The sequence below is a fragment of the Crotalus tigris genome, unplaced genomic scaffold (genome assembly GCF_016545835.1).
Source record: "Crotalus tigris isolate CLP2741 ecotype Arizona unplaced genomic scaffold, ASM1654583v1 scf7180000017677.1119895, whole genome shotgun sequence".
Lineage (NCBI taxonomy): Eukaryota > Metazoa > Chordata > Lepidosauria > Squamata > Viperidae > Crotalus > Crotalus tigris.
This window is the reverse complement of record NW_024096560.1, coordinates 93863-120386: the sequence shown is the minus strand read 5'-3', so window position 1 is coordinate 120386 and position 26524 is coordinate 93863. Positions and strand designations below refer to the sequence as shown.

Sequence of the window (26524 nt, the reverse complement as noted above, 5' to 3'; positions counted from 1 at the left end):
CCAATAGATGTGTAAACAATTTTTGTAACTTCTTTCCTTATCTACGATGAGCTGTGTTTCCTGCTTATGTAACCAAGTGAAACTAAGAAACCTATATATACTTGCTTGAGTGTGTATTTGGAGTTCTTCCATCCTTATGGGAGTACCCACTTTTATCCAAACCTGAATAAACGAGTCCATTTATTCTTTCTAAGTCACATGTTTATATGTCCCTTTAAATCAGGCATGTCAAACTCGCAACGTCACGTGACGTCACACAACGTATCGGGCCGGTTTTGCCATTGCCGGCAATGGAGTGGGCGCGGCTTCCACGTGACGCGTCCAGCTCGCAGGCCGGCAGTTTGACACCCCTACTTTAAATTATAGCTTTCCCCATCTCCTAGTCTCAATTTGTTATATAACAGCTCCTATCACTGTCATCTTGCTGATACCATTCCACCTTGAAGATGATGACAGTTAGATTTTTTCCTTAAAAAAATAATCCTGAAATTTAATTTTCTTAATATTTTTATTTTCTGTTCTAGAGTAGCTATTTTGGTATTATTCATATCTTCTGAAAATGTAAAACCTTTACCATGGAGCAATTAAACAGAATCCTGAATGCGTGCACATGGTATTAGAAGTTGCAGGAAATCTGATTCCTCAGTCTCTTTATTGCAGATCAAAATTTGTGGCCAGTAAGAATGATGTGAAAATTATTTCAGAGTATGATGGACCATATGGTAAAATCCGAGTCAACATTTCTCCAGACCAGTGTGTGACTATTAAAATTGAGGTGAAGAACTATGGAAAAAATGAAATTATGCTGGAAAGCTACAAACTGAGGAAACGTTGTGAATTCACCTTTGTAGTATCTAAACAATCTTTGCCTGTGAAACTGCCACCAGGTAATACATGTTTACATTTGTTGAAACCTTGCTAGAGCCCTTAAAAGAGTTGGCATGGATCACCTATTGTAAAACCATTACAGAACAATTTAAGCATTTGCAAAAAATAAATACTGCCAGAAGTCTCCTTCTGCAGCATGAGCCTTTAAAACCTAACTCAAAATGCTTAGGAATACATGCGAAAGATGCTCAGATTTGTGCCTTGATAATTGTCCAAGGGTAAGGCCTACCATTAATGCAGGGCTAACCAACTAGTGTATATTTTTTCTCCAAATATTTTCCCATAAAAATTAACAGATCTGGTGCAAAACAAAACAAAACAAGATAGAAAGCATCCATACCCAAGTCTTTCTTAACTAGAAATTTATACTGATCTTGAGACATGAAGAAAATGTTGAATGTGTACACATGAATGGGTCCTAAATTGAAGTAATGTAGTATCAGACATTCATCTAAGATTGAAGGTGGATTTAAATGGATTTATCATTAATGTTTTTTCCAGAGGAAAGTCCCAGTTAATGGTAATCTAAATTGTTTCCAAGCATTGGCTATAGATAATATGTAAACGTGGAATCATTTTCTCTAACCAACTTGCATACACTTGAAGCTGTGGCTTACTTTCAGCAGTATATTAGATTTGGGTACCATTGATTAAAAAGCAAATTATATACAAATGCCTGGAAGGAAATGGTGTTTTACCTGGATTGAGAATAGTAAATAAAATCTCATATTTTAGCTTAATCTGAACCACACTACCCAGCAATATGTCTACTATTGTGTATGACATCGTGCATCTATAATTCATGAACCATCAGAAAGAAATCCATGAGGACTAGAGAACTAATGTAGAGATTAGTTACTATCATTACTATCTGTTGAAAGTAATGGGAGATTGAATTAGAGACATGCTAATAGCTGTGTAGCAGAACTGAATAATGTCATTGTAGACTTCTAAATAACTGCATATGAAATTTATCAAAGTTTCTACAGGTCAAGGTCCATAAGAATTAAGTACTTATTTTCCAATTTGTTAGGTTTTTGAAGCACATCTGGAAACTGGGATTTGCTTAATTTCTTATTCCCCCTGAAACTAAAAGCTTTTTTATTCTGGGATATAATGTAAGTTTGGGAAGATACAATACTAGAAAGAAAGCATCTTTATCATTAATGAGATAAATATAAAAAGATTTGCTGCAAACTTTAGAGAATATATATTGTATTTACTGGAAATTCCATGTTCTTAATTTCAAATCTATTGTTAGAAAAGAGCCCTCTTCGTTGATGTTTTGTAAATGAAAAGAGGTTTCCTTGTCTTTAGGATCAGTTCATGCAATCCCAATCATGTGTCTGGTACCGGACTATGGCTTCTTCGAAGTTACCATGGAGTTTGATTTCACCAGTGAACAGACTGGGAAATTCAGCATTGGACGTTTTGTGCAGGCTGTTGCCAATTCTAAGTTAGCACAACAACTTGGTCCCTCAGAACCTTATCAGCCTTACCAAGTCAAACTACACAAACCACAGTTCAGATCTATAGAAGATGGCTTTCGACCAAACAAGTACGTGAGGATTTTCTGTTAATTTTCTCCCTTTACTCTTCCTCTGTTTTTCCTGGACATATTGTCTCAGTATCATATTTTTTCTCCAACTCCTTTTTCTGAATTTTTTTCCCTCTTGCCATATAACTATGTTTTGCTCATCGATTTTCTAATCCTTTGTTTTGGGATTTTCTTTTTTCTGTGTCTTTTCCAATTGATGCAGTTGGCTACATGGACTACCAATAGCACTTAGACTTATATATTGATGCATAGTACTTTACAGCACTCTCTGAACAGTTTAAAGTATAAGCATATTGCCCCCAACAATATGGGTCCTCATTTTGCTGACCTTGGAAGAATGGAAGGCTGAGTCAACTTTGAGCCCCTTCAGGATCAAACTCCTGGCAGTGGGCAAAGTTAGCTGGCAATACTGCATTCTATCAACCATGGTTTCATTAGCCATACTAGGACTAGCCATACCATTTTAATTTTCTATATCATTTAGCACTCTATCAGTGCTAAATAAATTTTGAGATAAAGACTGGACCCGAAAGTCATGTCATAAAGAGTGGAGCTAAACGGGATGCAGCCAAAACTATTAATTACTGTTTGTTATATTTATGAAACTTTGAGAGTTTTAATTTTTTTCATTTTTATTCTTCTAAGCCTTACTTGAAATTGCTTATTGATATCCCAGCTACACAGGAACTGGCTAAGGATATCTAGTGTGTACTAACGTAACAGCAGGAAAATATTCTGCAGTGTATGAAAATATATCAAATGATTTTTTTTTTCAAAAGTTACGCATTGATTGCTTTTTTAGTCCTATCTTGCAGCCAAGGTTAATTTGTATGCAGTGTAAACTATTTAATTATATTAAATAGTTAATCAAAATTTTATAAATTAAAATAGCAAGGATACAATTATAATAATTTATTTTCACTTAAAGAGACCAATATTTTCCCATTTGTATTATGGTAATTCTTATATGTAACTCATATGTGCAAATTAATACTGGATATTGATGGAATTAATATCTGAAGTGGTGTCGTGGAAAAACCCAATGAAAAAAACAAGAAACAGCAACACAAAGCAATACTTCTTACTTTAAGATTCAGAGGTTTATTTCAGCAATAATTTGGAACACACACATAAACATCACTTATGTTAAAAACCCATTGCAATGAAGTCCAATGACATAGCAGTTCCAATAAGGGCAGCTATTGGCCAATGGCAAATCAATCAGGTCCAGTCCCAATTTTTTATACCCTTTTCCCGTCCTAGGACTGTAGACAGATGGTCAGCAATCTTACACTTTCTGCTGAACATCTTTCCACATACTCGTGTACATTGGAACCTGCATCCATCAGCTACTTTCAGTTCCCTATTTCTTATTTTTCCAGTCCTTGTTTTCTAAATATATTTAAAGCAAGAAGCTTAGCAAAATCATAAGTAAAATAAAGTACAATTTCAAACTGCAAAATTAAGCATAGCACAGACTTTGGTTCAATACTTTTCCCATGAGGCCTGATTTAGTTCACCTGGGCCTCAACCTTGCATAGAAGAACAATAGCCAATATTTTCATTTTCCACAGTGGGGATGTGACTATTTCTCACATTTTCTTTTTTTTTTGGTAAATATTTTATTAATTTTCTAGTTTTACAATCAAATACTTAATAAACAACGTGTTGTCTGGGTCCATTAGTAATTCAGTGGTATGTTTTAACTTCTGCAGTCTAGATCCAATATTACACCATCAAATGTTTCCTCTCTTCTTCCGGTAGTACCTGTTTTCCCTCACTAGGCAAATACAATTCTTATTGTTATTAGTAAATATACAACTAAATATAAACATCTTCGTTACATTTTTCTCATCAGTAATGTCAGTTTTAGATAACTTTTCTAACTAAAACATAGCTTAATTGCATTTGCACTTAATATCCATGTATTCAATCAGTATCCTGTTTTCGCTTTTTTTTTCCATCAGTATTCAAAATGTCTCTGTTGTTTATAATTTCCAAATGAGTAATATTTGGGTAACCAAAAGCTTCCCTTATTCAAACTTTATAACATTGTTATCCTGTTTCCCTTCTCATACCTAAGTCTAATATTTTAATTACAAATCTTATCTTTCTAGTTATAGTAATACTTCTATTTCTAGTAATTATATGTTCTCTACCATATTCAAACATCTAATTAATAATATAATATCCCTTCTAGTGGATCAAAACCTCTATTTTCTTCAGTCTTACTCTAGCTTTCTTCCTTGCCAACTAACTTTCCAAGTCAGTGCATTTAAATCATCAAGTAATTTTTCCTCTCTTTTGTGTATGTTGTTTGGAATAAGAAAGACCATTTGTTTACAATATTTTTGGAAGAACGAACCCATTGATATTCATTAAACCCCCTACCTCCTTCTCCAATTCCCCACAATTCTCCTAACAGCTTTATCTTCCATTCAGTCAGTTCTTCTTCCTTTTCCTCAAATGTATTCTGAATTCTTGATTGATAAAATGTCTTTTACATTTCTGATATTATCGCTCTATCCTCTAGTTCTTCAGTTGTCTGAATCTGTCAACTGGTTCCTTCCTTTAGGTCCTCCATCTTGGGATCTGGTTGCTCTAGTTTTCCTTCTATTTTCTGTGTTGCTAGTTCTTTCTTTATAGTCATATTCTGGGTTTGTAAGTTTAGATTAGAAAATTGTTCTTTTATCTCCTTTGTATTATTTCTAGTTTCATCATCGGCTAAAGCAATAGTCTCTTGTATTGATTTCAGTGTGACAAAAAACTTTTTCTGGTCTTCAGCCATATTTTCTTGGTGATACAACAAACTGAAGTCTTTGGGGACAGGTGTTAGAGATGGGTTTTTACCATTTAAAGCTGAATATGGGACATCCATTTCATTTTTTGTAGGTGGTCTTTATAATAACAATTGTTCTTTAATCAAAGATTTGTAATCCAAAATATTCCATCGTCTCAGGTAGTGATGTGTGTTTCTCTTGCAGGGAAATAGTTCCACAATATAGCTCTGAAAGTCAGTGAATATTTATATTCGTAGTTCAAGCAGGCTGATTTCAAAGTAGTTCAGTGTCTCTGCCACACCGATAAGCAGCTCAGATGTTTTCCTCTTTCCCAGCTGCAGTCTGAAAAGTGAAAGCTTCCAAGAACAGCAATAGCCTTATCTAAATCTGGGCCCCAAGCCAAGTTTCCTTTAGGCATAACAAATTATAGTGCCATAGTTCATCACTAGATGTCATTGGCGCCTTTTTCAGTTTTTTAAATCCAAACTTAGAGGCTTTTCAAATCTCTCTCTTTTTTTTAAAGAAGTCTCAAAAAGTACTTTTAGTCCCCACATTTCGATGCCATGTAAATATATTAGTTCCAAATTAATCGTGTAGTTTTCTCTTTTCCCCCCAAGTTTCTCTTTTCCTGAGGGAATGAGGAAAAAGTTCCCCTTCCCTCTCTCATCGGGATGGTGCTTTGGGTTAATTTTTTCAGGAAGATGTCTTAGAGTCATAAAGAGAGGATAAGGTCTCACCCAGTTTCATCCATGTTGCTGATAGTTTGCTCGTTGGTGCTTATTTGCTTTGGCTGTCAGCAGCTTCTGACCGGCTACATTAATGTAGCCAGTCTTTCCCCTGCTGGTTAGGAGGGCTTTCTCAGATCAAACAGAAGGGCTGCCATTGTCCTGCAATCAAACAAGAGTTCCCTCCTTGCTTGTTGTCTCTACGGGACGACTTTTGACCCTTTCCAGGGTCCCCAGCGGGGCAAAACCGAACGTGAAAGACAGGACTCCTTCTCCCTGCCACGACATCAAACCGGAAGTCACACATTTTCCTTCTAATGGTACATTCTGATAATCTGGGATGGCCCTTATTGAATTTTTAGGTAAGGATGAACAATGTTTGAAGAGGAAACCACTTTTAACTTTTATTTTTTTTTATCTCCAATGTCCAAAGACATGGGGGAATGGCAAAGATTCAGTAACATCAGCAGAGGGCACAAAGATTTCCCCCCTATTTGGGGGAGGTAGTTTGAAGATGAAGAAAAGGATAAAATATCCATGTTTTTTTCATATTTTTGTCATCAAAATTTAGGGACACAGTTTAGGACATGTTGTAAAAACTGAGCTGTAAAAACTTAGCTGTAAAAACATAGTCCATTGATATCCATTACTATAATAGAAAGAGGAACCCACGAGTCTATTGGAAAACAGCTGGAAATTGTTTTCCTTGTTATGAATATCTCTGATTAACATCTTAAACCATGCAACTTGGTGCTTGTCTTATGTTTTTAGCACTTTGTCCATTGAATTGGAGCAGAAACCTTTGGCTCAGTACCCATACCCAAGCAATCTGAAGGATTTGATTGTAAGCTTGAATGAAGGTGGCGATGGCACCAGTGACAAGATTGCCCATCTACAGTAAGTTCCTATTAAGTAAGAAATTGTCCTTCTCTTCACTTTCCACCCACCTCTTTGTCTAAAGGAAGAGAGATCTACCCATCATGTTACTACAGCATATTGATGCAATAATTAAAGTATGCAATTATAACTAGCAAATGCTAGACAGAAACCTTGTTTGACCATGAATTCGTGGTGAGTTTAGCCCAGTTGCTATAATTCAGACCTTGTTTTTCACAGGGTTGTTCATGTTTTGAGACTACAATAAGGGAAAATGTTTATACTTGTTGGCTTGAACTCCCAGAGGAAATATGGGGTATATAAATGTAAAAAAAAAAAAGTCATGAATTTTTCTCTTTCTGCTTAATGACCACCAAGATTAATTGTGATATATCAGCCCCGCTCCACCACCAATTCTGATTGCATATAATAGGATTGGTAAGAGAAGACTTGTGTTGGAATGAATGTGTGACTTCATAAACATTTGTTCTTAAATATCATTTTTTCTTGTGTTTCCTGGTTTAGACTGGCTTAGGGATAGCTAATATGGCACTCGAGAGCAACATGTGTCTGTGAAGACAGACACCTTTGTCTATGCTATGTGGTGTGATGATAAAATGAAAAAGTTATAGTTAGGCTTGAATATTGGGCTGAAACAGAAAAGTAAAATTTACCAGAGAGAAATTTAATTCCTGCTTCTGGTGGTAAAAAAAATGAAGAGTGGGAACAGTCTGGCTTTATGGTAGGAAGGTAAAAGGAATATGGATATGAATGTAGTTGAATGTAAGCCACCAGTGTGATGCAGCTGATAAAAAGGTTAATGCCGGAAATCTTCAGAGACTGGATAACCACCTGGCTGAAATGCTTTAGCAGAACCTGCGCAAACCTGCAGGGGTTTGGGCTACATTACCTCTGAAGTGCCTTCCAACTCTTATGGAAATGAAAAAGTCATCATACTGCAAATCAAGATATTTTTAGAAAATAAAAATGGGAGGAGCTGCAAATGATACTGTGCTTGGCAACAGGTCCTTCAGTTTTTTTTTAAAAAAAAAATGAAAATGAACTAGGTGAGAGAGAGGAGGTAATGTGCGGAGGAACAAACACATCCATTCATATTTGGATACATTAATCACAGCAGCTTTTTTGTGGACAAGGATGCCCCTCTTCTTTTCATGGGAAACACTAGAAATACAGCAACAGGTAGAATTTTTGAAACACACAATTTATAACACTTCACTGGAAGTGTTATAAACTCACAATGCTCCTGTTCTCAACCCTGTTTCTTATTCAAAGCACTTCCAGTAAGGTCAGAACAGCGGCTGTTCTGAGTTTAGATTGGGTTCACGATTCAATCTCAGAATGTTTTGCAGAGTTTGAACAGCCATATGGTGAAGCACCTAGAGCTTGCTTTAAAATTCCAAATGTGGAAGAAGATTTCTTATCCAAAAAATCCCTGTGTGTTTGTATACCACCTTGTAGAAGCAAGTCCTGTAATAGATATTCATCTCTTCATTTTGATTTTATTGTTGCTAATATTTGTATACACCTCTGGGTGTTTTAGATATTTCAAATGTTGAGAAGTTTAGAAGGATTAGCATTGCTCAACAAGAGATTTTAAATAACTTAGAAACTAGTAGCTGAGCAGCCTCAAAGATAGCTGTGTGTGTTCAGACTGACCCTCTTTGAATGGCAGTCCTTTTACTATCTCTTGGAATAGCAAGAAGCTATTGGGTAGTGGGGGTCCACTTTTGTTACTGCCCAGTTTATGTCATCTTTTATTCTTGTTCATTGTGTACTGTTTTATTGTTTTTGATGTTTACTTGTCAACTGCTCAGAATCATTGGAAGCTAGCTACCAGCTCTTTTTAAATACCAGCATTGGTTTGTCTTTTGCTAGTACCATATTTTATTTTTCTTCAAATATTATGAAGTTCAGATAGCTCACTTGTCTGCATTCATGTGCAGAAAGGAGCAGCAATTATCCAGGATCATCCAAATAAAATAGGGAATATTTTAAGGCAGATATATGTTGTGGTTTTCTCTCTCTCCCCCCCCCCCAAATATTATAATAAACCCTCCCATCTCTGATGAAAAGAAAAGTGATTCCGGTAGGGGTGCGCAGATTTAATTTGATAGAATGCTACCATATACTTCCAAATTTGATAGAATGCTACCATATACTTCCAAACAGGAGCAGTCTGGAAGCCCCCTTGCAATTTGACAATTATTCTGAGAAGTTTTGTCTGCTTCTTTACTTGGAAGAGATCCAAATGGAGGTGGACATCCATCGATATGATATGCAGAATGTTAGCATGGTTAGAGACAAATACAATAAGAAACTTCTTGTTCTGAAGGTGAGTGACTTATACCTTGAGTCTAGAAGAAATCCTTATTCTGTGAATGCAGTAGAGCATAGATCAGCGGTTCTCAACCTATGGGTCGCGACCCCATTTGAGATCGATTGACCATTTTTCGGGGGTCGCCAAAGAAGGCGATCCGCCATTTTCTCCCCTCAGGGGGCGCCGCCGCGCATGTGTGCCACGCATGGGGGCGGTGCCACGCATGCGCGCTGTGCATGCGCAGAACGTTTGTGTGACGGGGTCGCCGTCACACAAACGTTGAGAGCCACTGGCATAGATGCTCAACCTCAGTTCCTTTGCTTGCCATTCTTAGTTGCTCCTGATTTGCAGAAAGACATCATATGGTAGAAATAGAGTGGTTCAGGGCGAATGGATTATACTTATACAATTATGGGTGAGTTTAGGAAGAAAAGAATAGGAACATCAAAAACAATAAAAAATAGAGAAAATACAGGATCAGTCTCCCACAAAATAAAAATCAAAGCTGCTTGTTTCAAAAAGCCTCCCACAATTTCTCTCTCTCTCTCTCTCTCTCTCTCCCTCCCTCCCTCCCCCTCCTTGCCTTCTCCACATCCTACTGCTAGCACTTTTCAAACAATTTACATTCACCTTTTCATCCCCCAAGGATCGGTACATACAAGTTAAAGTATTTCATATGGATAAAAAGATTCTTCAATTGGAGCTCAAAGCAAACATCATGGAAATGTGAAATCTAAAGTGATCAAGGTCAAAAGCAAAGGACCTGAGACCAAACTGCTCTGTTAAAATAACAGTGCACTCATTCATCAGCTTCTTACTCTAAGAAACCAGTGATGTTCCATTACAGCATAAGGGCAAAAAAATTTAAGCCCAGGGCTTGAGTCTTAGAGTTGTTGTTTTTAGTTCAATAGTTGTTTTTCTTCAGTATTAAGGGCTTTTTAGTATCTGTGCTAAAAGTATCTTATTCAAGCTAGATCTTTAAAATGGCTGCAAGCATTATGAGTGAATTAGTCTGGGTGAAGCATGATAATTGCAATACTAAATTGTACAGATAACTTTAGCTGTACAATTGTACAGATAACTAATATCAGATTGCACATGGAGTATTGTTTGTACTTACTAGCTGTTGAAAATTAAGTTTAAGTCATGTAGATGAGAATAAGGAGAAAGGAAAGAATGAGAGAGGGAAGAGAATGCTGAAACTCTAGGAGAAAAAAAATACAGCAAAAAAAATAAGAAATCAAGGGGAAACACTAGGCATATTTAAACTGTCACTCGTAATATGTTATAACTTCTAAATTCAAAATTGTGCATGAATTGTGATGAAAGAGAAGGTTAGGAATATTCCCTGCCCAATGCACCCAAATGTCACAGTGAATAAAGAAAGCAAATACATATGATTTAAATTCATTTGCTCCAGCAAAAGCAATTGTCTGTCTGTAACAAGACATTTGATTTGTTATTCAAGAGCTTCCTTACTCAGGCAGGAGGATTAAAAAGTTTGTACTTCAAATTGGTCTGATTCTTTGTTCCAGGCACCTGGTGTGGCAGAGAACCGGCCTTCTGTGTTGAGAGGTGACCATCTGTTTGTGAACTTGGTTGAAGGGCAACCAAAATACCAAGGTCCATTCTATAAAGGTTATGTCCATGCTGTGGAGTGGGACCAAGTCAAGCTGGGGTTTTCTGAAAAGTGAGTACTTCAGCTTCAGCCTATGGTTAGATTTTTTTTTTATGAGAACTGAGGTAATTGGTTTCTAATCCAGCATGGATAGTTATGTAAGGCTTTCATTTTAACTGGGAAAGGTAGGAATAGCATTTAATAGGCATAATTTAATAGAGTATGATTTAAATTATGCATATTAAATTAAAAATATTCAAAAATGACAATTTTATATTATGGGAATCTTCATTGCCTTAAACGTATTGTCTGTTGTACAGTTTAGTTGCTTGACAATTTAATATTATTGAAAATCAAGTGTACAGGAAAGTGCAGCCTTCTTCAACTTGGTATTCTGTGTTGAAACTTGAATTTCAGAATTCCCACCAGAATTCCGTCTGGTAGCAAACTGGGGGAAGGCTATAACAAGGGATTACCAAATATTATTTACAGTACTTATGTATGGAATAGAGGGATCAGCAGTTTGAGAAGTTCAGCTGTGAAGCAAATTGACTTAGATCAAGATTATTTTGAAAGATGGGTGAGGCCAAGGAAAAATGAACAAGTATGATCATGTGGAAGAAAATCATGAGGCTCCTGATTTGGGAAAGGTGGCCATAAGCAGATTGAAGGCAAACGAGGTCCAGGCAGAAGAAGAACATCATGGCTTCAAAATCTAAGGGACTGGTTTGGACAAAACTCAGCAGCATTTTTTCGTGCGGCTGCTGATAAAAACATGATCGCCAACGTCCGATAATGGATATGGCACAAGAAGAAGAAGAAGAAGAAGTGCCATAAGCAGACCAGGAAAAAAAGCCCAACAAGTTGGGAATCAAAATGATGGTGCAGATTGAGTGTTGCATGTTTAGCCTTAGGCTAGCAATGCCATGTTCTTCAATCATCCATCAGCTTCCTTTTCTTTTCCTAGATTACTAAATAAGTTTGTTGATAACATGAAGTTTGATGTGGAATTTACTTTCAATCGTCTGCCCTTACGCCTTCAGCATCGGGCTGTTACTCTTGCCCAGAAGCAGCAACTGTCCCATCTGCTCTTTCCATGCTTCTCTTACAAGAAATCACTCTTGTCTACTAATGAGGAACTCCGGTGAGTAGGGACAAGAAGGGAGGGAGAGAATGTCAATAGACAAGGGGAACACAAGAACACTGCTGAATGAACTGGTCAAATAGTCCAGCTTTTTCTTGCCACAACGACTAGCTAAATTTCTGTGGTAAGCTGAGAAAAAGCTTTTACTTATGTTCCATAGCAGATGGTTCACCAATTACAAATAGCTGATTATCTTTTTGGTAGCCTTGTGAAATTCTTTTTAAAACTCTCAGATGTTGTGGTACATCGCTAAACTTATAGGAACAATGTTTTTAGCTGAATAATGTAATAAGCAGAAATATTTGCTTTTATCCATTCTAAATATCAGCTTCATTAGATAACTCTGGATTTTAATATTTTGAATGAGGGAGAATTTGCTTTTCCTACCTACATTATTCATAGTATGAGGGTATATATTTCTCTTCCCTCCAGGCCCCAGTAACTTCTGTCTTTTTCCAAATAAAAAATGACAGAGATTTTAGGGAAATTCTAGTCCATCCTAGTCCAGCAAGGCCAGGGCAAGGGATAGATGTCTTTTTCTGTTCTATAACATTTTTTGAAGCCTGATTATTGGACTGCTATATTGTACATGGTATTTCAGCTGTGATTACTTCATAGGTTTCTGCAAATGCATTGTGATGTTGGTTGTTCTCTGTTTCTTTGTCAATATGGAATCTACCTTTTACAAAGCAGTTAGATATTGGTCGTATTTTCCATGCCATTACAACCTAAGATATTCCTAGGTTATTCTTATCTAGTCCTAAAATACAACCTAAGATACCTTTAGGTTGTAAAGTTGCTACACTTCATCATTCACTACTAGCTCTGACCCCATCAGCTTTTATATAAAACAGGAATTTTTTTGCCCCGTTATGTACCACTTCATATGAAACTTAATTTGCCCGTTGGAAAGATACTTACAATTGTCACAATTGTAAAAAATAGATGCTGACTTGCAAAACAATACAGGTAGTCCTTGCTTAACAACCTTTTTATTCAACAGCTGTTAACAACACTGAATGAATGGTACTTATACTTGTTCTTTGAAGCTATGTCTGTTGCAATGTCCGCAAGCTCATGTGATAAAAATTTGGGCATTTGGCAGCTTGCTTGCATTTATGATGGCAGAAGAATTTAAATTACTCCATCCCCTCCCCCTCCCCCCCCATTCCTGCCATTTTGGCTACCCTACATTCCAACCATTCCTGCTGCACCCAGCTGACCTTCCTCAACTTCCTCCCATCTGCTGACAAGGCACAGCCAGCCTGGCTCCAACCCTTAATTAGCCAGCTGCCACATGAGGCCTTCTCCCTAAGTTCACACCTAGCCTGCTCAAAGTTGCATGAGGTCTTCTGAAGCTTCACAAGAAGGCTGGGCATGGCCTCCGGACTGAAAGCCAACAGCTACCCTACCCCCAGAAGGGTCAGGCTGGGCATGCCTTGTCAGCAGTGGGAGGAAGAGGATAGTGGGCAGGTGTGAGTGGCAGAATGCAAAACAACTTATGCACACTTCTGCCCCTGGCAGCAGCCATTTCTGGCTTGGCTGGCTAACATTGCACAGCAGCAGCCATTTCCTGCTGGCCAACCTGCCTGCTTGTAAGGTGCCTGGACCTGACAACTTGTACTGGCTTTCCTAATGATTTTGCTTGTTCAAAGCTGGCAGGAAGTTTTGAGGAGGTCCTTGCATAACAATCCTTGATTCTCACTTAACCACAGTGATGGAACTGCTATCACTAAGCAATGTAAGTCACATGACATTGCAATTTATAACTGCATTGGTTAGTGATGGAAATTCCATCCCAATTATCATAATTAACAGAGGCCTACCTGTAAATAAGATTAATCAGATGTAGTTTTGCTCTTTGGCCTAGGCTTTGTTTTATTTTCTTTCTTTTCTCTGTCTATACCCTCCAGCCTGTATAATTCTAACCTGAGCAAGAATGCGGAGCAAAAGGAAGCTGTCCGACAGGTGGTGGCAGGGACTTCCAGACCAGCCCCATATCTTATATTTGGGCCTCCAGGTACTGGCAAGACAGTCACTATGGTGGAGGCCATTAAGCAGGTGAATACACTTTTGTCACAGATCTAATTATAATAAAAGTGTGAAATGGACTGGGGAGAAGCAAAGAAGTCTTGCTTACAACCTTGATGAATATGTTCCTAAACCAAGAATCTTGTGGAGATGCAGTTCTATTTTGCACCATCCTTAAGGAGCTTCCTGCAAAGCTTGAAGTATAAATAAAAAGTATTCTTTTTTTTCTCAATTAAAAAGGCTCTTATTTGTGCTGTTGTCCTTCTCAGGTTCTGCAATGCATTGAAGGTGCCCATGTGCTTGCTTGTGCTCCTTCCAACAGTGCCTCAGATCTGCTCTGCCAGCACCTCATGAAACATTTGAATAGTAGGAACATCTACAGGATGAATGCTAGCAGTAGGGATTACCATACAATCCCTGAGGAGATCAAGGTGTTTTCTAATTCTCTCTCTCTGAGCGAAGCATTCTGTTCTGGCTAAGATCTGCTAGGCTAATAGCTGGTAACATTCCCATATGTCTACCATCTAAAATTTTGGGCTGATAAACTTAAAAAGAATAGATCTCCATTCTTGGGTGTTATTTAACGCCTGCTTTTGTTTTTAGCCTGTGTGTAACTGGGATAAGGTACAGAATTGCCCTATATTTCCAAGAAAGGAAAAACTGCAAAGCTACCAGGTCATTATCACCACGCTAGTGACAGCGGGAAGGTAAGCCATATGTAAATAACTACTGAAGATGGGGGAGGGAATAAATTATGAAATTATTATGGTGAGGCATAATGATTTGGAAAATGTTAGTCACTTGAAAAACATTGTCATTAGAAAATAAAATTTGATTTGTTTTTTTCAAAAATTGCATTCACTTTTGGGAGATGAAAAGTATAATTAGCTAAGAAGGGGGAAAATTAACTTTTTATAGCCACCAAGTCTTCTCAGCACATATTTTTAAAGAAATGATTCACTGATCTCTGAAATTTTCAAACACAAGAATTAAGTGATTAGCATGGGTAAATATTCACCAGATGTTGTACAGATTCCACCACCCCCAACAAGTATATTAGAAATTATAGTTTACCAATTCTGGAGAAAGACTGTTTTTAGGGCATTATTTCACATAGTTACAAATTTCTGCTGAAATACCAAAAAATGGGCAGATTTGTGACATTTTCTTGGTTGCTGTGTGACAGGCAACAGATCCAAAGGCAGACAGTTAAGAGCATTATGTTAGTATTCCCAATTCCAGGAAAGGGCATGAACCAAGATAATGGATCTATACTTGGTTTGCTTACTGGAATGTTAGGCAAAAAGTAAAGCATTAGCCATTCTGATACAAATAATAAGTTTCAAGGGTGTGACAGGCTAAAAACAGGCTAAATTAAAAATTTTGCTTAACTACAAGAGGTTAAGATCTTGGGTAGTAATGGTTAAGATGCTAGATTCATCCTAGAAAGACACAAGTTCGAGTTTATTCATGTCAGGAATTTCACTGGGGGTGACTTTTGATCCTATCATTGTCTCTTAGCTTAATGTTCTCTAGAGCAATGTTTCTCAACCTCAACTACTTTATGATGTATAGATTTCAACTCCCAGAATTCCCTGGTTGGCATGCTGACCAGGGAATTCTGTGAGTTGAAATCCACAGATCTTAAAGTTGCTAAGGTTGACAAACACGGGTTTCTTTTTGTGGAGAAAAATACTGGAGGAGTATTGCAACCAAGAAAATCTCACAAACCTTCCTGGAAGAGATGCAGTATATAAATTTAATAAAATAAGTAATATTAGACTACCCTTCCTCAGTGTGGTTGCTGCAAGAGGATCAAGGATCAGAGTTCTCTGAGTTCTTGGCCACATGACAGGTGGGAAAGAAATGAATATTTCCTTGAAGTCTTTAGGTAAAAGATGCCTAAATTAGCTTAAAGGGTAGATAAGGAGTTGGTGAGATTTTGTTTATTTTTATACAGAGAATTTTCATATCACTTAGGGGGAAAGGCCATTTGAACACATGGAAGAAGAGACATAGGGTAATAGTGTTTTCTTGGAAGCAGAATATTTCTGTATGTGTTCAGAGATTTTATGTACCTCTTAATTAGATTGGCTTCAGCTGAGTTCCCTCAGGGACATTTTTCTCATGTCTTTATTGATGAGAGCGGCCATGCTGTGGAACCAGAGAGCTTAATTGCCATTTCAGGTGAGGAATGATTTTTCTGTAGCTTTTTTCCCCTTTCTCTTCTACACAAGACTAGCATGTTGATTTCCAGTAGGACAGAATGGAAATGATCCATTTCTTTGCTCTGGTTCTTGTCAACTAACTCACACTTCCCCAGCCTGGCATTTGCCAGAGGGATTGGGCGTGTGGTTCCAGAACTTCCAGTAGTTTCAGTGTTTTGGGGGGAGATAGAGTCCTGGGGAAGTTTGAGGAAGCCCATTTCTAGATATTTTAATATTTTGCTGTTGAAGATACAGAATGTTTTGAATGGCAATTGTGTGTTTATATAAAGCCTTCCAGTAGCATTTAGCATCTTACTAACAACTAACAACTAGCAGTTGTGGAACTAATCAGTTCTAGGTTTAATACATTGCTGTGATATGGAAATAGGCATAATCTTTGCCTATTGTTGAACAATCCACAAGGGGAAATTTTGTGAAGCAGGCTTCTAGGACAGGCCCTTCCCACTTGTGCTAACAGAGGACGTTTGTTACAGATCCCATCCGTCAAGGAACTCTACTGGTGGGATTCAGGAAAAGAGCCTTTTCTGCTATGGCACCATCCCTTTGGAACATTCTTGCCCCCTGGAGTGAGGTCTGCCCCCACCCTCCTGTCCTTCTGTAAGAGCTTGAAGACCTGGCTCTGCTGGTTGGCCTGGAGAGCCAATAGGGCAGCATCACAGCGGAGGCAGCTATTAGACTAATAACAGATCCCACTCCCCCCCTCTATGCATCTTGTTTCCTCCCAGCCCATTTTTTAATTCATATTAATGTATTCTCATTATTTTTATAGTTTCTTTGTTTTCCTATCGTTATATTTACACTTTTAATAATTTTATGTTCTACCATTGTAAGCTGCCTAGAGTAGCCCCACAGCAAGATGGGCAGCAAATAAATTTAATAATAAAAAACCCCTAGGTATTCTTACTGTAGATATTTCTGCTGCATGTTGAAAGGCTATTTGTTTGCTTAGTTCTTTTAGTTATCCTCTTTCTAACTTTTTATAAGTGCTAATACTTAATACTTGTTTTCTCATTTTTAATGTTGCTTGATCTTATTCCATGCACATGTTTCAATAGAAATGGTTTTTATATTTAAGTGAGCAACAGAGAAAACTTTGTAGAAAAAATTAGAAGAAAACGCTAACAAAGCAAATAGGTGTCTATCTCTCTTTCAGAAATTCTTGCCATGATGGACCCAAAGACAAATGTCAGTGGAGGTCAGCTGGTTTTGGCAGGGGATCCTCAGCAACTGGGACCGATTTTGAGGTCTCCTCTGGCTATTGAACATGGCTTGGGCAAGTAAAAGGAAGTCATATTTTAATATTGTACCAATTTATATGGTGCAAAATACCTAAGGGTGCAGAAAAAAAATGTAAAGAAATGTAAAGCCATTGAACTCTTACGTGAGCATTATATAATCATAGTGCTGGTGATGTCTGTTTCAAAATAACTCTGGGTGACTCTTATCTTCCCTGAATCCCACTTCAGTTTGTCTTTAGACTTAGTTAATGATGTCTCTGAAGGGGTTGTTTCATTGAAAACGAGCAATGATGAAGTCTTCTTAAGAAATTCTACCTCTGTAGCTTGTTTCAAATATATCCACAAAATGCTCCAAGGATGTATGTTATATGTTGGTTGAAATAATAGGAGTATTCTATTGTATTGATTAGAGTACTGTTTAGAGAGGTAGTTATCTTCTTGTTTCTGTTTCTAGCGGTAACCAGCATATAGGATTTTTCTCTAGATTGGATTGTTGTACTTCTCCAAGAAAGGGAAGTTGTGGAGGGACAACTGTCTCAATTTGTCAACACCTATGAGGCATTTTTGCTTTTGTAGGGCTTTCTTTGCTGGAGCGGCTGATGCGGTACAATCCATTATACCAAAAGACAAATGAGAAATACAACCCACAATTTGTCACTATGCTGCTGCGCAATTACAGGTACATTCCATGCTCTAACTTCAGGTTAAAATCAAGAGTAGGTTTTGCTTTGCCACCAATCCCTCAGTGACATTGGCTGAATGAGTGGAATTTCTATTTGCGAAATTTCTCCAATGATAGTTTACAATAATAATTGCACCCGATGGGCTGAGAGTTTCTTTTTAAAGGAAAAACTACATGTAAAGAGAGGATTGTGCAAATGACACACTGATATATATATATATATACAGAAAGTTTTTCAGACAGACAGGTCTGATTGATTGCATCTTGGTATTTTGACTGCTATACTGCAGTTCTACTGCCTAACATGTAGACTGCCCAGGTTTGAATCCCATAAAGGGTGTGGCTAGCTGATGAGGATAAATGAATCCAAAATAGCTATACTAGTCTCCCACTTAAATCTTTAACTCTTGTCAGCAAAAAGAAATCTGAATTCGTAATGTATCACAGTTGCGACTTGAGCCTGCTTAACGCCCCTAGTTGGGGGACTGCAAAGCAAAAGAGATTATAAAAAGTAGAACTGCAGTATAGCATTCAAAATACCAAGGTGCAATCAATCAGACCTGTCTGTCTGAAAAACTTGCTGTATATACTCCCTGACAAAGAGGGGAGGAGAGCCTGTGACCTGGTGGTTAATATAACTGCCTAACATGTAGACTGCCCAGATTCGAATCCCATAAAGGGTGTGGCTAGCTGATGAAGATAAATGAATCCGAAATAGCTATACTAGTCTCCCACTTAAATCTTTAACTCTTGTCAGCAAAAAGAAATCTGTATGTGTGTGTGTGTGTGTGTATCTCTGGCTGGGAAGGTCACAAATGATAATCACATGACTCCGGGAATCTGCCACTATTGTAAATACATGCCAGTTGCCAAGTACCCAAATTGTGATCATGTGATTGTGGGGATGCTACAATGGTTCTAAATGTGAGGACTGTCATAAGTAACTTTTCTCAGTGTCATAATATTGAATGATCATTAAACAAAGGACTACTTGTAATAATATAAGTACATGGGAGACTAGTAGCAGCTTTTATAAAATTTCCTGTTCATCCTAAATCACAGAGCTTGATCTATCCTGTATGCCTAACTTAGCTACTGAATTCAGTTCAGATAGTACTGTGATATTAAATCAGAAATTAACCAGACTTGAGTTCAGGTATAACGAGGTAAATAAGATCAGCATATTGTGAAAATGGAACGGGTACAACTTCAGTTGATTTATTTATGTGTGTCGTCCAAACTCAGCGAGGCAGAAGTATAAGCGCCTTAGAAAGAGTGCAGCTTTTTAGAACATACGGAAAAGCCACTGTGCATTCCATGTACAAAGTTCTCTCCTGTACTTTGCTCAATCTTCTCCACAGATACGCTTATGAAGAAAGGCCTGCTTTTCCAGTTTTGTAAAGGGAGGTTATCTCTGATAGACTTGACCATGCTGTTTAGAAAGTCTGGAGTAGCACAAGAACAGGCAACTAGGGCCTTCAGGTTCTAATATGTGGTAGGAGATAAAGAAAACATCAAACTTTTTCTTGTAAGCTATTTCAAGTTTGCTTAGATGCTAAAAATTCAGTCTTCAATTCCAGGTCTCATGAAGCCATCCTCGAATTCTCCAATAAAAAATTCTATGATGGTAAGCTCCTGAAGTGTGGTGATCAACTAATTACTCATTCCTACTGTGATTGGACAGAACTGCCCAAGCCGGTGAGGACCTATATACATTGAGCAGGATCATATCTGCATAATCACATACATGTATTGTGAAATACTTACTTTTTTTTTCTACGTTTCTTGCAGAAATTTCCCATCATCTTCCATGGGGTCTGTGGTGAAGACCAGCGAGAAGCGAGGAGCCCTTCATTTTTTAATACTGCTGAGATTGCTGTGTTGATGTATTATCTCAGGAAACTTCTTCTGGAAAATCAGGGCAAAAAAGGACAAACTAAAATTCCTCCCAAAGAGATTGGTGTCATCTCCCCATACAGAAAGCAGGTGAGATCTTCCTCTAGTTTTAGGTAAGTAAACTAGACTCTTTTCTTTCAGTACTTGTAAACTCGTGGTTTCTTCACATGGTCAAAATGTCCTCTGTCTGATATAACTAGACATTTCCTCAACTGCTTCTATGCCTGTGATTTTTCAGGAGGATGCAATCTGTAACATAGGTGAACTACAGTTTACAGCATGGTATCAAAAATGCATCAGACAGTTATTCCAGACATGGGATTTGTTTTGACAATTTGCAACTATCCTACATTAGGCCGTATGTTCTCCATATGTATGCTTTGAATAATATTATAGTGCCATATAACAATATGCATTAGATATTTTTGTACTTTTGATACTATAGTTTTAAAGGAGTTATATTTCAGTATTGCAGGAAAAATGCTTAGATGTTTATGGACTGGAAGTTTTGTAGTTTGTTTTGTACTTCCTTTATTCCCAGCATATACTGTAACTCTGAAAAAGAAAGCATTGCCTAGACATGTATATACTTAAGATAAAGGGGAAAAGGTATGCGTTCCACATCTGCAATCTGCATTAAATTAAAAAATCAGCATTACAAAGATTTCATCTCTGCTGAAGACTAATAATCGAACTAAGGTCTTATGATACACTAATTTCTCTTTCTACTTAGGTAGAGAAGATAAGACAAGCCATAAATTTAGAATTAAAGTCCCTGATGAATATCAAGGATCTAAAGGTGAGACCTGGACCAAAGGAGCCTTGATTATTTACTCTTATGTCCTATAGCTCAAAGCTACATTGGTATGACCAGGTAGGACCTAATATGCTGCAATTGGATTTTTATCTTTAGAAAAAAAGAATCCCTCAGTTACTAAGAACCAACAATCATACCACTCTTTAGTGTAATTTTAATGTACATACTTGTGTTAAAATTTAGAAACCAAGATGAACAGATATGAACAATGAAAATATAGCAGAACTTTGGGAAAGGTGGATTTATTGTAACAGTGTACTAAAGGATTCTTCACATCTTCCCTGTCTGCATCTCCCCAGGGTAGTTCTCACTTAACTATAGTAATTAAGACGAAATTCAGTCACTAAGTGACAGAGTTCTTTAGTCTGATGCCATGTGACTGTGCTAACTTAACAATGGCAGTTGTGGCCATCCCAGTTTCTGTCATTAAGTGAATCCCACACAATCACAGCTTTCCATTGTCAGGTGATTGCCATTTGCAATCTCTTGCAAGCTTCTTGTTGGAAAATGGCAGTGAAAATCAAAAATGGTGATGACATAATTGCAGGATGCTGTGACATCTTAATTGCAAGCTAGTTGCCAGGTGCCCAAATTGTGATCATGTAACTGCAAGTTGGTTAGAACATCTAGAACCCATTATGTAGCCATCATGGTTAGAACATCTAGAACCCATTATAAGTCCCTCTCATTCATTACCATTAAGCGAGATGTAATTCAATAAAGACTACTTGTATGCTTTACAGTATGGGAAACCCTGATATAATGAAAGGAAAAAGCTCCCTGCTAAGCCTATTTATCACTTTGGAGTTCCGTAACTCCTGTATACTAGCTAGAATTCTTTTACATTTCTGCATCTCAGGTGGGCTCTGTGGAAGAATTCCAGGGTCAGGAGCGGCGTGTGGTGCTCATTTCAACAGTACGCAGCAGCAGCAATTACTTCGGAATAGATGAAGAGTTCAACCTTGGTTTCCTCAATAATCCCAAGGTATCACATCGATATGCGACATGCTGTAATTTTTAGTACATCCGGGGCTGATTGGCTTTTTTATGGGACCAAAACAAACCAGAAATATATCCTCCCAAATGGCTCTTCCTTTTTAGGGGCCATTAGAGAAGCTACTGTATAACAAAATGTAATTTATTTTGTGCTTTGTATGTCCCTTGACTTGTCTAGTAAATTTATTGTTTATAACTTAACATGTGTGAATCAAGCCATTTCTGATTATTTAAGAAACCTTGGATAAATAATCCATAAGTTAGTATATAATGTGTATATTTCACACATCTCTATATCATTTCTATAGCCCCCCTTTGGCCTGGAAATATAGGAAGAATTCCAGGAAAGGATTATTAACATTATGTTCCCTGTTCTGATGCTCCAAAGCCAGTTATAAGGCTGTAAAGACTTCTGTAAATCTAATAGCTCTTTTAGATCAAGACTCTATATGCTTTACATAGGAATTTCATCAGTTGAAATTTTTACAACTTTCTTTAAACACCTTTATTTTACAAGCAATATCTTATCAAAGCATTTTAGAACAAAAGCTAATATAGCCTGAAGCCTGCATTGCTCTGCAAAGTGGGAGCTTCTTAACTCTGCTGTACCACCAGGTGGTGATCCTTAGTTAAATTCTAGACTCCTTTTTGTTCTCTTTGTCTTGATTCACAGCAACTATATGGGTAAGTCCCTGCAATATTCTTATCAACAGTTTTAGAAGTTTTAGATAGACCTCAAATTACAAACATAATTGAGACCAGGATCTTTGGTAATTGAGCAAAGCAGTCATTAAGCGAGATATCATTTGACTGCTTCACTCAGTAACCACAATCTTGGCTCTCCCAGATGTGATCATTAAGAGGAGGGTGGCCCTGGGTGGCCTGGTATAAGCTGCAGGGCCCACTTGTGCCCGTGGATTGGAAGGCCTCGGCTGGCTACAGGCCCTCTGACATGTGGGTTCCTGCTGCAACCCTGGATGCCCTGGCCTGCTCCAAGCCTGGAAGAACTTGATTGATTTCAGAGTTCACCAGTGTGAGGAAACCAGCTGCAGACAAGGAGGCCCAGCCCTTCTCCACACCGCACCACACCTGGGGTGACTTTGACTGGTCACCAAGCCCAGCAGTGCATGTAAATTGCTCCACTTACCTTTGTGTTTTTCTGCAGCTGCTGACAGGCACTCTTTCTACAGTGGCCACCTTGCACCATTCTATAAGTGGGCACCATTCTTGTGATCGTTCAGAAGGCCCTTTTCCAAATTGTGCATGCTGAATGACATAAATGGCCCCTGCTTGCAGAATGGCATGAGGTGGCCTCTGTAGAAAAGCATGCTTCACATTGGTTAGGTGTGCCTGTAACCAGCTGCAGAAAAACACAAAGATAAGTGGAACAGTTTATATGCGCTGCTCAGCCCTGTGACAGGCCAAGACATCCCAGGCATGGTGACTTGGGGAGCAGGCTTAGGCTTCCAGGACTATGCCAGCTTTGCATATACTGGTGGGACAGGTAGGTGACAGAGATGGGGGAGGAAAGATAGGCAGGTGGGGGCAGTTGAAGTGCACCTATGGTTAGTAGTAAGAGCAAATGGACTGCCAAATGCCCAAATTTTCATCATGTGACCATAGGGGTACAATGGCCATAATGTACACAAGTCATAAGTCCCTTTGTTTGTTTTGTTCAGACTATTGTAACTTCATTGTTTGGTTGTTGAACAGTTGTTAAATGAGGACTGCCTGTGGTTTGCTTTTGCCAACTTCCCAGGGCTGAGAGCACAACTGGCCCAAAGTCACCCTGTTTGCTTTGTGCCAAATTTGGGACTAAAACTTTGTTTTCCCCATTCTTAGTCCAGTTTCTTAATCACTGAACCAAGGATATGCAAGCATCACCAATTAGGGACTGAAATCTCTGTTTGTAGTAGTGTTGTGCTAGATAAAGGTTATTTCTTAGAACATCTAGAAGATTCAGTTAGGAGATGGAAGTTAAGGAAGCTTTTTTAATGTCAATTATGAAATCTATATCTCATACTTGAATGTAGGGAGTATGTAGAATTCATTTCCGGTTATCTAAGTTATTAACATTTTCTCTATATTACTCCTCTTTTTCATTTTCAGCGTCTGAATGTGTCCCTTACAAGAGCTAAGGCACTCTTGATCATTGTAGGCAACCCAATTACACTAAGCAAGGATCCATACTGGAATGAGTAAGTGTTGGCCTTCTTAATCCTCATGTCTTTACCCAGCTAGCAAAATTATTTTTCCTCCTGCGGTGAAATCAGAGGCACAACTGAAGAAGTAGTGCTAGAGATTCTTTGAGATTTTCAGATAAAGAATTGCTAAGTTACAGTACCTGGTGCTACATGAAAACTTGTGACATGAAAGTGCTACATAGCTGTATTGAAAGGCTTATTCGCCATTTGCGATCTCATATAGTTGACTTGTGACTGCCTCAGTGACCCTGCCATTTCTGTAAGTGGTTCGCAAGAGTGTGAGTAGATACTCTGTCTAAGTGCAAATATATTCTGTTTTCCCATTCCAAATTCTGATCTGCCTTAATTCATTAATACTTCAACTATGTCCACAGGTTTCTTGAATACTGCAAAGCCAACAAAGCTTGGGCAGGATATAAACACAGTGGAGTCGAGGATGAGTTGCCAATAGAAGAGTTAAGTTCTCTCAACATAAATGATCAGGCAGCAGGTAAGGAAAGAGCTGCAGTGTTGAAAGCAACCATTAATTGTTAGTCATTCTTTGGATGTTTGGAAGAGAGCCAATTTAATACTTTTGCTCTCAGAGCAGTGGACTTGGGGGATGAGAAGGGAGAGTCAGTCTTCAAATTAAGGAAAAATGGGACTAAGCCTTACAACCTTAAGTTAAGGAAGCCAAAAGCAAGAATTAGGAAATATTCTCTTTCCCGTGAAATAAGCATTTAACAGTCCTCTTAAATGCAGAACAAATTGCAACAATGTTAGATCATGAGTCAATGTTCTAATTCCACAGTTGCTACTCAATTGTACAATAATTATAACCAAGCCCCTTTGAGGTGTCCAGTATGTGTGAAGCAAGAATTTTTGTGGTATTAACCTCGGGAAGAATGAACTCTGAAAAAAATCATACCAACTTTTTTGTTTGCAAAATGGGAGGGTGGGGACCGATTAGAGATTAGAGTTGGCAATTGCGCCCCTGCTGTGTGGTATAAGGGAGGGAATATTTTTGTTAGCCCTAGAGTTATCTTTGCTCGGAAGCCCAGAACACTGGCTGAATGATGATTTTTCAACTTCCCTGTTGGCTGGTGATAGCATTGATGGCTCATAGGTTGGCATGATTTGATTTGAATTGGCTGGTGATCTGCAGGCTGGAAGAGGAGGCTTTCATGACTTGCTTCAAGTGTTTTAGAGGAATGGGGAATTGGAATGTCATTGTTTAAGGGTTGAGGTTCTTTTATAAACATTCCATAAACTGAAAACTGATTTACAGTCAAAATCCACCTTACTTGCAGTCTTAACTGTTCTGCATAGCAGCTTTACGCATCTTGGAGAATAAGAGTGAAGTGGTGGGATTCAAATATGTGAACAACCGGTTATCTGTGTGGATGCCACTTCCGGAAGTCCTTTCTGGGCCTGGGCAACAAAAAATTAGCTACCGGTTCTGCTGAAGTGGTGGGAACCAGCTGAATCCCACCACTGAGCGCACCCCTTTAAATGTTCAGAAAAGCTGCTTGGTGAGCACAAGGATAGCTAGCAGATTGCCTTCTCGTTTCTGTGTGCCTCCTTGACTCTTCATCTCATTATCTTCTTTGCAGATAACTGCTTACAAGACAGTTACATCCAGCAGCAAGTGGAGCCACAATGGAGATACGAACATTGAGACAAGTGCTGTCTTAAACGTGATTGGGTGAACTCTTCATTCTTGAACATTTCTGCAGAACTGACAGTGTAGACAAGCAGCCATTTTTTATTTGATCTCCATACCTATTTCTCAGGAGTAAATATTGGACTTCCCAAAATTCTGTGTTTAAAAAATTAATAATGCAATAGAAAATCAATAGAAATTCATATGTGGTTACCAATAATGATTTAATTAAGCAGGCATTCATTTTTATTCTGTATTCTTCATGAGTGCCTGTACATTTGTAATGCTGAGAACAAGTGCATATGGGCACATGTAGGGTAGGGCTGAGGAACGGTAATTGAAAGATTTTTGATATTTCAAAGAATGATTAGATTTCAGTATCAAGAGTTAAGTAAAGATTATGAAAAACTTTGGGGAAGGGATAGGATGTGGAAATGAGAAACGTATCAAACCTTGTTGTTTTCATGACTATCAGATTTTATCATGTTTTGTACTAAATTTATTAAAATGTATAAGATTTAATTAAATGCATCATGATTCTGTATTAGTTATAAAATTCTCTTGCTTCATTTCTCCCCTGGGGGGGGAGAATAGCAAGGGACAGGAGGTTTTAAAAATATTTTTCTGCTTATGTCGTGTTGCAATATTGTATTGAGGGGAAAGAATTTCCCAGCCAGTATCATATGCAGCATGACAGATATTCAGCTCCTCTGAGGACCCAGCCTGAATTAGTCAGAACCACAATATGGGAGAAGGAGGACTTATTTTTCTCCCTTATTATCAGAGTGCTGAAATGGGATTTTTATCTACTTCTGGTTAGCCAAGTTATAATAATAGTAGTAAAGTTGGAAGGGACCTTGGAG

General features: G+C 38.0%; 1 protein-coding gene across 1 annotated transcript in view; it reads left to right on the top strand.

The window, feature by feature from the left end:
• Positions 1–26192, top strand: part of MOV10 (Mov10 RISC complex RNA helicase) — a 34754-nt gene extending 8562 nt beyond the window's left edge. The window contains exons 4-22 of the mRNA XM_039337386.1: positions 661–887; positions 2206–2446; positions 6723–6848; positions 9018–9180; positions 10701–10855; positions 11751–11927; positions 13841–13988; positions 14228–14389; positions 14562–14665; positions 16048–16145; positions 17340–17459; positions 18001–18103; positions 19687–19804; positions 19898–20092; positions 20736–20801; positions 21679–21804; positions 23925–24013; positions 24394–24509; positions 25612–26192. Of these exons, the coding sequence (XP_039193320.1) occupies positions 661–887; positions 2206–2446; positions 6723–6848; positions 9018–9180; positions 10701–10855; positions 11751–11927; positions 13841–13988; positions 14228–14389; positions 14562–14665; positions 16048–16145; positions 17340–17459; positions 18001–18103; positions 19687–19804; positions 19898–20092; positions 20736–20801; positions 21679–21804; positions 23925–24013; positions 24394–24509; positions 25612–25676 (2599 nt within the window). The 3' untranslated portion in view covers positions 25677–26192. The remainder of the gene's footprint in view (positions 1–660; positions 888–2205; positions 2447–6722; positions 6849–9017; positions 9181–10700; positions 10856–11750; positions 11928–13840; positions 13989–14227; positions 14390–14561; positions 14666–16047; positions 16146–17339; positions 17460–18000; positions 18104–19686; positions 19805–19897; positions 20093–20735; positions 20802–21678; positions 21805–23924; positions 24014–24393; positions 24510–25611) is intronic.
• The last annotated feature ends 332 nt before the right edge of the window (positions 26193–26524 follow it).